General features: G+C 39.9%; 1 protein-coding gene across 1 annotated transcript in view; it reads left to right on the forward strand.

Moving 5' to 3' along the window:
• LOC122559440 (zinc finger C3H1 domain-containing protein-like) overlaps positions 1 to 17511 on the forward strand; it is a 68018-nt gene that overhangs the window by 33852 nt on the left and 16655 nt on the right. The window contains exons 17-23 of the mRNA XM_043708889.1: positions 3387 to 3518; positions 3985 to 4106; positions 4317 to 4418; positions 6466 to 6591; positions 7508 to 7694; positions 12245 to 12431; positions 13928 to 14119. Of these exons, the coding sequence (XP_043564824.1) occupies positions 3387 to 3518; positions 3985 to 4106; positions 4317 to 4418; positions 6466 to 6591; positions 7508 to 7694; positions 12245 to 12431; positions 13928 to 14119 (1048 nt within the window). The remainder of the gene's footprint in view (positions 1 to 3386; positions 3519 to 3984; positions 4107 to 4316; positions 4419 to 6465; positions 6592 to 7507; positions 7695 to 12244; positions 12432 to 13927; positions 14120 to 17511) is intronic.

Here is a 17511-nt window from a genome sequence, read left to right on the forward strand (position 1 = left end):
TGCAACTCTGGTCTCCTTCCTATTGGAAAGATGTTGTGAAACTTGAAAGGGTTTAGAAAAGATTTACAAGAATGTTACCAAGGTTGGAGGATCTGAGCTACAGGGAGAGGCTGAACAGGCTGGGGCTGTTTTCCCTGGAGCGTTGGAGGCTGAGGGGTGACCTTGTAGAGGTTTACAAAATTATAATGGATAAGATAAATAGACAAAGTCATTTCCCTTGGTTTGGGGAGTCCAGAACTAGAGGGCATAGGTTTAGGGTGAGGGGGGAAAGATATAAAAGAGACCTAAGGAGCAACATTTTCACGCAAAGGGTGGTACATGTATGGAATGAGCTGCCAGAGGATGTGGTGGAGGCTGGTACAGTTGCAACATTTAAGAGGCATTTGGATGGGTATATGAATAGGAAGGGTTTGGAGGGATATGGGCCGGGTGCTGGCAGGTGGGACTAGATTGGGTTGGGATATCTGGTTGGCATGGACAGGTTGGACTGAAGGGTCTGTTTCCATGCTGTACATCTCTATGACTCTACTGTCCATGTGTCAATTTTGTATATCTCAATCAGATCCCCTCCCTCAGCCTCCTCTGCTCCAAGGAAAGCAAACTCAGCCTATCCACCCTCTCCTCAAAATTAGAGTTTTTTATTCTGCACCTCACTCTGGTGAATCTCCTCTGCACCCTCTCCAGTGCAGTTATGTCCTTCTGATAATATGGTGACCAGAGCTGAACAGTGTTCCATCTGTGGTGTAAAAAGGTCTTTTGCAATAAGACTTATTTGTTCCGATCATTAGCTCTGGCTAATGAAGAGAAGCAGTCCATATGTTGTCTTCACCATCATGTCTACCTGTGCTGACACGTTCAGGGATCTATGAACTTGTACACCAAGGTTCCTCCCCCCTCAAAAAATGCGCCACCTTGCTCTTATCAGAATTATATTCCATATTTGCCTTGTGTGGTGCATTTAATATTTTTCAGAAGTTTTGTTCAGTGTCAAATTAGCTTTCTTTTGACCTCGTTATGCAATTAAAACAGTGTAATAGGAGTAGATGTATGCTGATTTCAATCAAAACTATTAATTGTTTATTAAGGGCAATATGTGCCCATCAGTTTGACGGCTTCATCCAAAAATGGGCACCATATAGTCAGTGTCACGTATTCTCCATTATACATTTGTAACAGTTGTCTCTCTAATTAGACTTTTGCACATTTCATAGAAGTGGATGCAGAGAACAAGGAAGAGAAATTAGTTGGGTTATCCAATTGTTTTGCCAAGAATGAGGCTAAAAAGCTTTGGAAGAGCAAAATTAGAGGCTGCAAGATGAAGGAGGAAATTGTAAATTCCAAGTTATAAAGTCAGCTTGGTCAAACTGGATGCCAAAGCTGTGCATAGTCTGGTTGAGCCCAAGACTGATTGAAAAGAGATTAGAATTAATGGCCAGATTAAGCATTTTGGGGACGGAGCCCAGGGTAGTTCTATTATAAATCCCAGTGTTAAACTGGAAGAAATTGCGACAAAATATTAGTTTGACCACAGTAAATAACTGGTTATGGTAAGAACTTGACAATGTGTCCCCAACTTGCCTTCCAACAACACCACAGTTGGTTCATGTGCAATAGATATTTAGTATTTAATGAAATTGACTCTGTCACACAGTTGTGTATCAACTTTTTTTAAAAGCAAATAGGTAATCTGCACTCAGGATAATTGTTTTTGTGAACTCAGGCAATGCTTATAAACTGAAGTAAGGCTTACTAACTTAGAAGAGGTACAATGTTGTGTGAGCAATAAAATATTTTCTGCAATACATTTATCCTACTTTTTTAAAAAATTGCAGATTCATGTTGGAGAAATGCATTTTCATAGTTGTTTTAGCCTATTAGTGGGAATTCAGCTATGTTTCTTAATTTAATGTTGAACTATTTTAGCATTTTAATCATGTAGTCTTCATATTTGATTTGATATGCTGAAGAAGGAGAGCTGCAGTAATGTTAATCACAATTTTTCTGTATAACTTGTAGTCTAATTGAAATTTGGTGCAAGGCATGTTTTGACATTGGTAGTAGTTGACATTCTTAAAGTATAAAGCTCATGAATCTTCAAATTGTTGCAATACGTAAACTTATTTTCTCAAAGTTATGCATCAAATGCTGTAATTCTGCTGACTGAAGTATTCTGTAGAACATAGAACAGTGCAGCACAAAAACAGACTGTTATGGTCAGCACAGACAGTGTGGGTCAGAGACTATCTAGATTAATCCCACATAATGCAGCATGGTGGCTCAGTGGTTAGCACTGCTGCCTCACAGCACCAGGGTCTTAGGTTCGATTCCAGCCTTGGGCGACTGTTTGTGTGGAGTTTGCACATTCTCCCCATGTCTGTGTGGATTTCCTCCAGGTGCTCCGGTTTCCTCTGGGTGCTCCGGTTTCCTGTGACAGTCCAAAGATGTGCAGGTCAGGTGAAGTGGCCATGCTAAATTGCCCAGAGCAATAGGTGTATTAGTCAGAGGGTAGTAGGTCTGGGTGGGCTACACTTTGGAGAATCGGTGTGGACTCGTTGGTTGAAGGGCATGTTTACACATTGCAGGGAATCTAATCTAATCTTATGCGCACACGTGGCCAAATTCCCCCCCTCTTTGCCTATTCATATCTCTGAGTCTCCAAATAGAGCCCGTGCACTCACTCCTTTTTAACAGGTTCCACCTTTGTCCTGTACAGGACAATGTTGTCGAGATTATCTGGTGAAGGGGGTTTAGGGTACAATCCTATGTACAACTCGAGGGAAGGTGTTGGGGGAGCAAGAGGGTGGGTGGTAAGTCATTTGGAGATAGTACCTGGACTCCCATCAGTCCAGGACTGTTCTCAGCAACGTTCCAGTAAGATAAGTTCACTTTTAATCACTGTAAACAAAAGACACTGCCAATGTTGGAAACACGTCTTTGATGAAATGTTTCTATCAGGACCTTGAGATCTCCTTCAGATAATCAGAGATTTGGATCATCGAGGTTCCTTTGTAAAGAGCTCAATATCCCTACTTGCAAGTACTGCAGTTGTCAAAGAAAGCACCTCACCTCTCCGAGGCAGTTAGGGATGGGCAATAAATGCTGGCCTAATCAGAGCGATAACTGAATATGTTAGTTCACTCTTACAAAATTGAGTGCTGCAGTGATGATTTGCTGTCAGATTAACAAATCTGTAGAGTTTATGCTTAAAACAGAATGAGATGAAAAGTTAACCTTGATAAATCTGCATGTTTGAAATTGACAAAAGGCTAACTGAAGTGCTTTATAGATAAGGTGATGTAAAACTGTGTGCATTTCTTCCTAAGTTTTCAAAGGCTGTCAAAGTTCAATGTGTATTGTTTTCATATGCTTAAACCTCTTTTCTGCAGGTTCAGTCCTTACTTTCGTAACAAGGAAAGGCTTCTGATTAGTTCAGTCTCCTATAGCAACTTGATTGACCCCAAACAGAGTTTCTGTCGTTTCGATTTAACTGGTACATGCAATGATGATGATTGTCAATGGTGCGTATATTGCTTGATCATAAAAGAATATTACATTTTTAAAAATCAGTAGTGCAGTAATAAGTAACTAAAGACTGGTCGTCCGATCTAGCACAAACATTAGCATGTCCTACTCTGTTTATTTGCAGTAAGAATTATAAATGCTCTATCTTTAAGATAGGAGTATTGGAAGCTCCCTTCAAAATGCTATTTAAAAATATTTAGTTTGAATGAATTATTTGTTCACTAGAGTATCTGTGAAGTTTGCAATACTTAAGGATTGGAAAGTCAGCTCTGTGGTTTAGTTAAGGTTTATTTTCTGAATAGCAACAATTTTGCATTCTGGTTTTTAGTGCAAATAGAACCTAAAGTTGAGCGTTGTCTTTTGTACAAGTTGATTTGCACCTATTGCAATATTAGGCTTGGTAAAGTGAAGGGGTAAAGCTTTACAAACCTATTAAACTTTTGAATTTTTTTCTCCCTCTAGGCAGCACATGAGAGATTGTATTTTAAATCAATGCCAGCTGTTTCAGGATCTTCTCTCCTACAATTTGTCTCTGATAAAATGTTCAGATTTTAGTACAGATGAAGAAATCAGGGTTGCAGCAGGTAATGAAGTTGCTGTACGGGCTAGATGTTTGTGGAGTGCTTTAACTTAACATGCAAAGTACTGGCTTTGTGGCTGTATGACTGTACAAAGTGCGATCTCCGTATTCATTTCTTTTCTTAATGTTACACGTAACATTTCTAGTTGAAGGTACTTCATTCTGAAGTGGGAATTGGAAGCATAAAACTAACTGATTTCTTATTTATATGAAGAAAATTACGTGGATAAACAGTTCGGCAAAAACAAAGATCGTATGACCACAGATGAGATGGCTGTTCTGCTTGTTAGCCAAGTGAATGAGAGTACTGGTCATAGTAAGTAAAAGTTTGTTTTCTCACACTTAAGTCCTTCAGATATTTACTTTCGAACATGCAAATTGTTACTTATTTTCAAGTTTGCATCTTACTGGTGGTAAAATTTGAGCAGTTAGCCTGCATTTAGTCCAGCATGTTCTACTTCTTAAAGACTCCACCTTAGCTGAGTTAAGCATTAAATACTTCCACAGTGATGCATATAGTTTTAAGAACAGTGTAAGAAAGACTTCTAGACTCAATCATAGAACATAACATAAAGTACAGCACAGAACAGGCCCTTTGGCCCACGATGTGCTGAGGTTTCATCCTAATGTAAAATATAACAACTTAACCTACGCACCTCTCAACTCACTGCTATCCATGTGCATGTCCAGCAGTCACTTAAATGTCCCTAATGAAGAATGGGCATTTGGTTGAAGCATCATACTAATTCAGATTAGTCCCTGCTTGAGAGAAAAAGGAAACTGAGGAAGAAAATGTTCAAGTTCTAATGTGGATATTGATCATGTGGAGATAATTTAAATTGAAATGTGCATTAAAGTTTTTAGTTGGAAGATATGGCAGAATAGAGTGGGGCATTTAACTTGCAAACGGTTCGAAGCACATTAAATGAATGCATGTGAATTCATCTACTGCAGCTTTGTCTCACATGACTTGTGAAGTTTAATGACTACTACATTATTGCATTACGTATGACACTGAGCTGTGCTGTCACCTTAACTCCTGGATCCACATTTTTTTAAGACCGTAGCTGTCTCCCCACTACACCCATCCTTTCACCCATCTCCATAATTCTCGTTCCACTTTGATCCTCCTCTTTGGCTTTGCACTTGTACTTGATCTCTTCGTTGAAACTGTCAATGTGGCATGGGCCACTTAATTTCTCTGATCTCCCTCACCACCCTAACTTGTTTCCTTCTGAACTTGGACTTTTTTTTTCCAGATTTAACCCAGTGTTATCCAATCTGCTTAGAGGGATGTTGCTGTTGTCACCTGATGTGCTGGCCTCCACCTTGCACTATATAATCAGTGCTCCCTTTTTCTAGAGAAAACAAATGGTTTAATTTTAGTTTTGTTTTTCATACATCTCTAGCCTTCACCTGAGCCAGCTCTGCTTCTTCACGTCCTTGATATCTTCAATTTCTGGGTATTTCAGTCACCAATATTCATTACAAACATGGTGACTTCCATAGGTATTTTAACTGGACCTCCTCATACCCAGCTTCCTGTAGGCGCCTCATTCTGTTCTCACAGCCTTTCAATCTCTGTCTCTGTAGCGATGATGCCACCTTTCACATGTCCTTTTTCTCTTTTCAACAAAGGATTTGCTTCCATGATTGATGGGGCCTCGGCTGTCTCTGCATTTCTCACACTTCTCCCTCATTTTGTCTCCCTCCCCCTCATTTCCTCTTGCTCTCCCCCCTCCCCACTCCACCACCTCCAACCCCCAGCAAGGACAATTGGATTCAGTTGTCCTTGTCTTTCACCTGCTTCTACATTCAAAGAGTCATTTCCTGCCACCTCCAGTAGGATGTCGAATTTCTTTTACTGATGCCCAAAGCAAGCTGAAGGAACAGCACTTCCATTTTCGCTTAGTCACTTTGCAGCCTTCAGGACTCAACATTGAATTCAGCAGCTTCAGCGCATGAATGTTTTGATTTCCTTGTGTCTTTGTTTGCATAAGTTTTCTTTCAGTAAAAATGACCTATTTTAATACAAATCTCACTTAGTATTAATGCCTGTTTACACCGATAAAACTCCTCTACTATCATTGCACCCCACCTTGTTTGTTTTTTTTTTGCTTTGGGCACACTCCTTGTCGGTTTCATTTGGTCTTGCTTTGTCAACGGTATAAAGGTATTCATTTCTCTGTCCCCTTCACGTTTGAAGATGACTGACTGGACTTGGAGCATGAAATCTTTTCTGTCTCTGCAGATGCCAGACCTATTGAATTTCTCCACATTATTTCAGGAATGATTCTGGAAATTGTGACACAAATATATATGCAAGTTAAAAATGTAGCATGTAACATTCATTTTTGTTTCAGCACCTCCTTACACAACTTTCAAAGACAGAAGGAAATGGAAGCCCCAACTTTCAAGAAAACAAGTTTCTGAAAGTAGCACCATTAATGGCAGTGATGATGAACAAAATTCTGGACCAATAAGATATGGTATGCAATCAGATTTCTGTAGATAGGCTTAAGCCAAGTTTGAAAAGCCATTTGATTTTGATTTTGCAATGTTTGGACAAAGCGATCTTTATCCATTCTGAATATGGGCAACTGTTCTTTGAATTAAGGTGGATCATTGATAAAGCAGTATACAGTTGACATGGTTCACCTATTCAGTTTTTCATTCATGGTGTGATTTTAATAGCACAGTCCTCCTTCATGTCTCCTTTGACAGTAGATGGTCTTGATAAGATAGGGTTTATTGCATAAACAAACTTTTCCTTTCACCTTAGATAAAAATGCATCAAAAATCTATCCTTCAAAGGCCAGAAGTATTTTCCTAGCAACAATTCAAATAAACAATTTTTAACACCTGGTATTAACTCATGAAGTTCTTAAACTGGAATTATGTAGCTAGATATAGGATTTGCAGAGAGGTTTGGTTTAATCTTAATCCCAACTGTAATTGTTTAGTAAACACTTCAAAGAAAAGACCACTAAACATTGTATTGTTTTTTAAGTGTTTGGGCATTACTGATACCTGGTATCTTTGATTTTCTTTTAGAACCAGCTTTAACAAGGGAACTACTTTACATATTGTAAAGCTGGAAATGTTGGGGGCCATCACTGCCCCAACAATATCTCTACTGTTCATGCTGCAATAAATCTCGTTCCTCCAATTAAAGGCAACACTTCAATACTTGAATGTCTTTGTGGGGGGGAATTAGTTTGTCACAGGGAGGCTGTGGTGTCTTTTTGAGCAGTGCAGTGAAATTTTGTAAACTGTACACCATGTAATTGTTTTAAAATTTATCACAAATCAGCTATTTTCACGGGGATATTTTCTTCAATGCTCAGTTCCTCAAGTTTGGATCGCTTTTCTGTGGAACACAAAACAATATCCTCTATGTTTCAGCCAAGTCTGTGGAACATCCGTGGCCTGGAACCCAAGCTTTGGATGCAGTTATTACCCCAGATGATGTTCGGTATTTTACAGCAGAGACTGATGACATTGCCAATCTCGAAACAAGTGCGATGGAAAATCCTCAAGATGTGCAGCTTTGGCTTAAACTTGCATATAAATATATGAATCAGAAGGAAGGGTATGTTTTTTAGTAATTTCCTCAACTAATGAAAGTAAATGAAGTAACTGCAGATAGGTTAATATTTAATTTGTTTAATTAAAATTCATTTGGTAAGACATTCCCTTGGAGAGGGTTAAAATATTGTCAAAGAAACTAATCCTTAACAACTCGTTCAAAGAAAATTTGAGTTGTCGTTGGCATATGTAGTTTTTTTGCTTTACATATGTAGTGCATTATAGTACCCTTTAGATAGCTTTCAGATGTGCTAAATTGTGTATTAACATATTTTCAAAATATCTGCATTTGTTAGATATTTCAAGTAGTGTTAAACTTTTCCAGTTTTTGTTCTGTAAGATACAGGTTGGCCATAACATAAAAAGCAAAACTCAAATTTTACCAGAGTTATTTTTTCACCAGGTTTTGCAGGCCATATAAAATGAAGGCCATGAATATTTAATATTTTGTGCAGCATACTAATTGTTTCAACACCACAAAATATGGGAGTTGAAGTTTTGACTAGGCTTGTTCTTTTACAGCCTGGGTTTACTTAAATTGCGTTGAATCAGTTGCTTGTGTGCATGAGCACTAAGATCAGTGATACTTGGTACATATCAGCTGCAATTTAAATGCAGAAAGGTTTTGAATCTAATTTGTTTCTTATTGAGAATAAGCCACTTGAATCTTGGATTCCATTAAGTCAGGAAGGCCGAACATGGGAAGCTATGAACTATAGAAACCACTCTTAAACAAACATAACATACATAAAAATACGATGTATGTTTTGATTTTGGAAGCTTGGAAAATTAATTACAATGCAAATTAATATTTTGCAGATATGTTTTAGTTTTTGAGACTGACCTATTAACATACTATTGCAGTCAGCTATTTTTGTTTAAAGTCAAATCTTAGGCTAATTAAAAGTAGAACCATCTGTGTAACATTCAGCTGTACCTTTTTTTTTAAAGCTTCCCTCCTTGTGATCGCCATCCCAATTGCAGGGATCTGTTCTCTTGTGATCCTGCTCTGATCCTTCTGTGTACAGTTTTTCTTCCCCCCACTTATTTTTTTCCTTTATCCATTTGTTTAAAAGGGCAGAATCTGATCTGTAGCTTTAGAAATCAGTTTGCTACTGATTTGATTTTGTGCCAGTTTTAAAATGTCAGACAACTGACATTGATATTTCTATTGCTGTCTCTGCACCCAAATTACTTCTGTTTTTCTCTGCCAATTCATTTTTAAGGAAGTTCAAGTAGGATGCTATAAGTCTTCAATTCTGAGGGAGTTTCTTAAACATTGTTAAATCACTGGTTATTTATGTTTGGCCAAAGTTCTGCAAGAGCTAATAGTCATTCAGTGTTTCAACCAAGAGACCAAAGGGGCAAATTTTGCATGCAGATGGGGGTACATGTATGGAATGAGCTGTCAGAGGAAGTGATGGACACAAGTACAATTGCAGCATTTAAAAGGTATTTGGATAAGTATGTGAATAGGAAAGGTCTGGCGGGATATGGGCTAAGCGCTGGCAAGTGGGACTAGATTAGGTTGAGATATCTGATCAGCATGGATCAGTCGGACAGAAGGGTCTGTTTCCATGCTGTACATCTCGATGATTAAAAGAACTTGAGTAATAACTATTTTAAGGATGTTACTAGCATAGTGGATATACAGGAACCAGTGGATATGGCTTATTTGGACTTTCAGAAGGCATTTTATAAAATTCCACACGAGGCTACTGACCAACATCAGCATGAATGGAAGGGGGTAATATACTGCACTGGATTGAGGTAAGTATAAGGATATCCACTTTAGAAGGAATTGAGATGAGGATTATTTCTTCAATGATTTGTAAGTGTTAATATCCAAAGGCACCTGGGTTTCCTTGTTCATAAATCATTGAAAGGTAAATATAGGTGTAGCAATGCATTAGGATGGTCAATTTTACTATATGTTGATTTCATCGGAAGAGGATTTGAGTACAGCATTAGAGCTGTGTTGCTTCAATTGTATAAAACCTTAGTAAGACGACACCTGGATTGCTGTGTGCACTGTTTCTGCTTACCTAAGTAAGGATATACTTGCTGTTGTGCAAGGTAAACCAGACTTGCCTCCTGGTATGGCACGACAGCCCTATAAAGAGAGGAGGAGACTGAGCCAGTATTTAGCATTTGAAAGCAAGTGATGTCAATGAAACTTTTTTAAAACAAAACTTCAAGAGCTCAGCAAGGTAGTTGCACAAAGATTGTTTCCCTTGGCTATGGGTGCCTGGACTTGGAGGCATAAGTTTATTTGGGGGACAGTGACCCTGTGGAATTTTCCAAAGGACTTTGACAACTCAGTTATTAACTGTGTTCCAGACAGATCAGTGCACATTAATATCAAGGAATATGTGAATGTTACAAGAAATGTTGAGGTAGATATAGAATGCTCAAACAGCCTAAAGGGTTTAGTAGCCTGTTCTTCATTTGTTTGTTTGTGTTCCAATGTTTGATGGCAACTTGATGAAGGGTATAGCAACCAAGTCTAATCCTTGTTTCTACTTGCAGTTTCCTTTCTCTTCATTCCTCCCACATTCTTCTCTACACTGCCTGTTTTGTATACAAATAAATGAAAGCCAAAATGTGATTCATGTTCTCTATTGATATGAAGACTTCCTACTATCGAAAGTTCTCCCTCTTTCCTGTTTAAATAATTAATAATTTTCACAAAGTTTCCATCAGTTTGCTGTGTAGTGTCTCATCTCTTCATCTGAAGCCCACATTTATTTCTCTCTTTATGTAGTCCTGCACAGTGCTTAAAGGCACAGCAGCACAGGAACTTCTGCTTCTGATGTATTCCTGTATACTTTCTAAATGAGTTCGTTTGAATTGCAGTGCATTTGATTTTTGAGAAATACAAGTATTGATTGAGATTTCTATGCTTGTTAAAAATGAGAGAATCTGATGACCAAGTGAGTAGAGATAGGAATAACTGCCACCTGGAAATATCAGGGAGAAGCAAGTGGCATTGGGCAGAGTTTCCCAGTTACAGCGGCTTCTGGAGCTTTTTGAAATTGAGGTGTGATTGTGTTTCAGGAATTTGGTTCATGACATGCCAATGGGGAGAGAACAGTGTGTTCTCTTTATTGGATCAGATTGTTCTATACTAAGGAAAATGCATCCAGGGTTCTTACTATAAAATGTTAAATGTGTTCATCCACCATTTGGCTACAAAGCAGAAATATTTTGTTGTCTTAATTAAATAACAGATTAGTCATACTTGTCGAACAGTGTTTCATCAGGCGAGTGGCTGAACAATACTGCTGCAAAACGTATTTAAATACATAAATTAGCATTCATAATCCTACACAGCAATACTTTGGTTCCTTTCTTTTTTTTGCCTTACTTACCTTCAGCTTTTCCCATTCATTTATGAATTTCAGTTTTGCTATAGTTATGGCTGTGGCTACTTCAGGCTTTGAGACAGGTTTCTAAAGGGCCTAATGCATTTCTGACGTAATCAGCAATAGCAGAGGTATTTTCTATGTATGGTGCCCACTTATTTGCTATGAATCTACTGCATCACAAGTTTTCAAGATTTTAGAAAATCACTTTTAACTTAGCAAGATGCTCCTCTTAGTATTGGGAAAGCCCAGAATTTCCAAAATAGGCAATCACTCTTCATGAGTGTTTGCTGATGACAACTTGTCAACAACTTTTTCCTTGCTCATATGTTTGAATGTACTTTCTCCACTACATTTGGACTATTTAAAAACTCAAATTTTAGAATTTGGAATAACTCGATCGATTAGGGCATAGACGTTGGATTGAGAGTCTTGTGAAGAAACTTTTTTTTAAAAACATGTAGTTTTAAGTCAGTCATTAATATGGAATGACTCAGTTACCCATGAGTTGATTCTTTGAACTTATTTGGTTACTCTGGTTGATGTTAAATACCCAGTTACATTTCATTAAACAGACTTGAGTTTTTGGGAGGTATCTGTCAGGAATGAGTGGTAATTACTAAGTTCTTTTGAAATCAGCTTTTGATGATTGACATGTGGGTAGGTAAGATGGTAGGTAGGAGTTGTTGAAATATGGGAGAACCCAATATAGCCTGTGGCGAAGCAAAAAATTATTGATCAGAACCTCCAGATTTCCATGTTTTCCCATTTGTGCTAAATCTTAAAGTTATAGCCTGATTCAGAAGAATAATGACGGTCAAGCAAGAAAGCTGATACTTCAAATGCCCTAAATTTGAACTGAAACATGCCACATCATTAAAATCTGAGTTGTACTTTGTGGTTATTTATTTAAGTAAATACTTCGTTTGAGACAGTTGCTCCTTGTCAGTATTTGTCACTAATATATTTTGTTTTAAAAAGTTTAACATCATCAATATTCTAGAGAGGTCACATTTCCCCTCAAAGTACTCTAAGCTGCTTGGTATTGTTATTTTCCTTCTTAAATGATGAGAAAATTAGTATGTGGGCATTATGGGGATGGTGCTACATTGTAATGTTAAATGGTAGAATTTGTCTAGGAAACAGTCTCATTGTGAAGTTCACATTGGTTTTAATTCCTTTCTACTAGGACTCCAACAGAATGTTTAGATGCAGCATTGAATGCTTTAGCTCGAGCACTTGAAATTAACAGAACAGATCCTGAGATTTGGTGCCACTATCTCAACTTGTTTTCAAAAAGAGGTACAAAGGAAGAGGTTCAAGAAATGTGCGAGACAGCTGTACAGTATGCCTCTACAAATGCTGTTTGGTGGACTGTAAGTACTTTGGAATTTTCTGGAGCTTGTTCATGTTAGATAACATGGAAATATAGAAAGCAGGAGCTGGCTGATCATCCAACTCAGTAACGTGTGCCTGCTTTTTTCCTGTACCCTTTGAATATTTCAATCCTAAGAACTAGATCTGTTCGTAATATGGTAAAGAATTGTGGTAACTGGAGAGCTGCGTCTCAGACGAGTCAAAAAGTCTACCTTTTGAGTATTGCACCAGCCCTGTGTATGTCCTGTCCCATTGGTAGGACAGCCACAGGAGAAGTGGTGGTACAGTTACATCTGGATGGCTATGAATTGACCCGAGAGTACTCAACATTGACCCTGTGCTCCTTGAAATTTTGAAAAATTCATTTGTGAAATGTGGGTGGTGTTGCCTGGGCCAGCACTTATTGTCGAGTTGCCATTGAAAAGTAATGGTGAGCTGCCTTTTTGAACCGTTGTGGTTCGTTTAGTTTAGGTGGACCCACAATATAGCAAGGCATGGAGTTACTTATACCATGTCATCAAGTCAAAGAAACCTGATTACCATAAGTCCCTGCAGCCCCCACCTTGTTGTTGAATCAGTGTTTCATGTTTGCAGCTACTTGGAAGAAGCACTGAGGGTTGCAAGATCACTTGGGAAAGACTGATGGTGGCTAAGGGTGCAGAATGTACTCTGGGCATTAGACTCTATTGCCATTCGTTGAGTGATTCAGAAGTACTACGAATGGTTAAGCTGGTTGAGTCCTAAAGGACATCCTTCCTAGATTGTGATTGTGGCAGGTGATGAGGGACCCAACAAGAGGGAGAAATGTACTTGACCTTATCCTTGAGAACCTGTAGACTGTAGATGAACTTGTTTATGACGAGCAGATATACGCTCGTAGCAGCAAAAATATGGGAATGCCAGGGCCTGCAAGTTCTTCTCTGAGCCACCCATCATCCTGAGTTGGGAATACATTGCATTTCCTTCACTATTGCTGGTTCACATTCCTGGAGCTTCCTCCCTGATCGCATTGTCGATCTCTGTCCACCAAATGGACTGCAATGGTTAAAGACAGCTCACCATGATGTTCTCCAGGGCAAATAAGGATGGGCAATAAATGCTGGATCAGCCACAAAGTCTTTGAATTTAAAAAACAAACTTGCTCTGAATCCAGAGTTTCCATGTTGTACAGTGATGTGAAAGTCCTGCTTATTGGAGGTGCCATTTTTCAGTTGAGATATTAAATCCAGTTCTCATGTTTTGATATTGGACTATGTTACTGTAGCAAGTATTATTAGAAGGGAATGAGTAGAGATTCTCTCCATGTTCTAGCCAAAATGTAACACTTAATCATCAAAGAATTGTTAACTTATCAGTTACTTTATTATGGTTTGTTTGTAATTTACCTTCAGTGGTTTCCCCATCTAACGTTGTTCCAAAGTGCCCGAGTATGTGCACTTTGGAAGATTTGAGATTGATCTTCCTTTAGATCCATAATGTTATTTTCTGATTGCAGTATTTGACGCTCGAGAATTCTTTTGATGGAAAAGACTACGTGTGTAGTCGAATTGTGCAGTTCCTGATGGAAACAATTGAAAAATCTGAAAAATCTGAAATTCTATCTTTTCAACTACTTCAATCCCTTCTTTTTTGGGTGCAATTAAGTCTGTTTACTGGAAGACATCAGAATGCACTGGCCATCTTTCAGGTTTGTATTTTGGACATCATTGAGTTCGAAATTGTATGTTTTGATACACTGAAAGAAGTGTATGGTGTCCTCAGCTTTGATTTTGGAATATGGAAGCAAGAGAGCATGCTTTTTAAACCGTGATTTGGCCCCAGTAGGTGGTGGTCAATTCTGAAACACTGCTTTAGGAAAGATGTTGAGGCCTTTTAAATTGACAAAGTTTTGCTCTTGAGCTTCTATCCTTGATAGTTGGCTACCTGTGGGAATAGTTTCAATATGATTTCCTGTGGGCACTCTCTTTTTATGGTGCAGTAATATCGATAAATAAATTTTAAATGAAATATTTGTGTAGCTTTGCACAGTTTTGCTATGGTGTAAGGAATTCCTAACAATGAAAATCAAGGGTGGAGGGTGGATACTCTCCACTCAATATAATCATACCTGACACAAAGGAGGGTGGTGATGGTTGGAGGGAAGTCATCTCAGGTCCAGAATATCTCTGCAGGAGTTTCTCAGCTTAGTGTCATCGGCCCTGCCATTTTCAGCTTCATCAATTACTTTCCCTCATATGGTTTAGGAGTAGAAATGTTTGCCAATAACTGCACAATGTTGAGCACCATTGGCAACTCCTCAGATACTGAAACAATCTGTGTCTAACTGCTGCAAGACCTGCATATTATCAAGACTTGGGCTGAAAAATGGCATGAAACATTTGTGCCACATGAATCCAGGCAATATCTCCAATTTGATATTCAGTGAATTTGTCATCATTGAATACCCCATTATGAACATTCTGGGGGTTCCATTGACCATAAACTGAACTGGATGAGCCATATAAATAAAGTGGCAACAAGAGATCAGAAACTCGGAATCCTGAAGCAAATAACTCTCACCACCTGACTCCCCAGAAGCTGTCCATCACCTAAAAGGCACAACTGTGACAGAATACTCCCCACTTTCCTGGATGAAAGCAGTTCAAAATACGTACAACACAGATGGCCTCCTTCTTCAAGGACCGCAATTTCCCCCCCGACGTGGTCGACGGTGCCCTCCACCGCATCTCCTCCACTTCCCGCTCCTCCGCCCTTGAGCCCCGCCCCTCCAACCGCCACCAGGACAGAACCCCACTGGTCCTCACCTACCACCCCTCCAATCTCCATGTACAGCGCATCATCCGCCGTCACTTCCGCCACCTCCAAACAGACCCCAGCACCAAGGATATATTTCCCTCCCCACCCCTATCAGCTTTCCGTAGAGACCACTCCCTCCGCGACTCCCTTGTCAGATCCACACCCCCCACCGACCCAACCACCACTCCCGGCACCTTCCCTTGCAACCGCAGGAGGTGCAACACTTGCGCCCACACCTCCCCCCTCACCTCTCTCCAAGGCCCCAAAGGAAACTTCCATATCCGCCACAGATTCACCTGCACCTCCACCCACATCATCTACTGCATCCGCTGCAGCCGGTCTGGCCTCCTCTATATTGGGGAGACAGGCCGCCTACTTGCGGAGCGATTCAGAGAGCACCTCTGGGCCACCCGGACGAACCAACCCAACCAACCTGTAGCACAGCATCTCAACTCCCCCTCCCACTCCACCGAGGATATGCAGGTCATTGGACTCATCCACCGCCAAACCACAACAACCCGACGGTCGGAGGAGGAACGTCTTATCTTCCGACTGGGAACCCTCCAACCACAGGGGATGAACTTGGACTTCACCAGTTTCTTCATCCCCCCTCCCCCCACCTTGTCTCAGCCGAATCCCTCCAGCCCGGCACCGCCTTCCTGACCTGCAGTTTCAACTTTGATCTCCAGCATCTGCAGACCTCACTTTCTCCTGAAAGCAGGTACAACAATGCTCAAGCATTGACACTACCCAGGACAAAGCAGCCCACTTGATTGACACCATAATCACAAACATCCATTCCTGCTACCATCAATGCTCCGTAGCAGCAATGTGTACCATGTACCCAATGTACTGCAGAACTTGACCAGGACTACTTGGATAACATATACCAAGGTCATGGACGCTAACATCAGGAAGGGAAGGGGCAGCAGAAGGGAATACGACAACCAAGCTCCCCTCCAAGCCACTCTCCTCCATGATTCTGAAATATATTGCCACTCCTTCACTCGCTGGGTCAAAATACTGGAAACCCCTCCATTTTGGCGTTGTCCTACAGCAAGAGGATTGCAGCAATTCAAGAAGGCAACTCAAGACCACCACCTCAAGGGAACTAGGGATGGGCGAATGCTAGCCAAGCCAGCGGCACCCACAGTCAAGAATAAATAAAAGTGTTGGAAATTGGTTCATCAGTATATTAATTATGATTGAGTTCCAAATTTCAAGCTGCCTTGATGGTTTAATGATTTCATATGTACTGTGAGTGCTCTTGAGCAGCAATTTCCCACTTGTGGGTACAGGCCATATGGGTGGGCAACCTGATTTGTATTTCCAGTTATTTTTTCTGTTCTCATTTGGTGTCTCTTGGAATTAAATGAGCCTGTAGGTTTGAAAAAGATTATCTTTGGAGTATTGCTTTATTGGTGATAAAATTCTGAATTTCAAATCCAAGATCCTTTGTATTAGGAATTTAAAGTATTGGAACAGTTCTCATAAATACTGGCCTTCATGACTACAGTTACTGTGAGATGTAATCTCACAGGCTTGTGGCATATTTCAAGCTTGTATTGTGTTCTCTGTAGTTTGATAGTGTTGGAAACCATGCTAAGAGATTTGGTGTCTCTTAGAGTTATAGATATATACAGCATGGAAACAGACCCTTCAATCCAACTTGTCCACGCTGACCAAATATCCGAAATAATTCTTGTCCCTTTTGCCCATATCCCTCTTTACCCCTCCTATTCATATACGCATCTAGATACCTCTTAAATGTTGTAATTGTACCAGGCTTTTCCACTTCTGGCAGCTCACTCCATACATGCACTACCCTCTGTGTGGTAAAAGTTGCCCCATACTTTCCCCCTCTAGTTTTGGACTCTCCCACCCTGGGAAAAAGACCTTGTCTATTTAGCCTCTCCATGCCCCTCATGACTTTAAACCTTATAAAATCACCCCTTAGTGAAAATAGCCCGAGTCTATTCAGTTTCTCTCTATAGCTCAAACCCTCCAACCCTGACAACTTCCTCATAAATCCTTGCTGAACCCTTTCAAGTTTCACAACATCCTTCCTATGGCAGAGACTAAAATTGCATGCAGTAATCCAATAGTGGACGTACCAATGTCCTGTCCAGCTGCAACGTGACCTCCTAACTCCTATACGCAATGAACTAACCAATAAAGGCAAGCAAAACAAACTGCTCCTCCACTATCCTGTCCACCTGAGACTCCACTTTAAAGGACCTATGAAGCTGCACTCCAGGGTCTCTTTGTTCAGCAATACTGCCC

Source organism: Chiloscyllium plagiosum, chromosome 19 (genome assembly GCF_004010195.1).
Source record: "Chiloscyllium plagiosum isolate BGI_BamShark_2017 chromosome 19, ASM401019v2, whole genome shotgun sequence".
Taxonomy (NCBI): Eukaryota; Metazoa; Chordata; class Chondrichthyes; order Orectolobiformes; family Hemiscylliidae; genus Chiloscyllium; species Chiloscyllium plagiosum.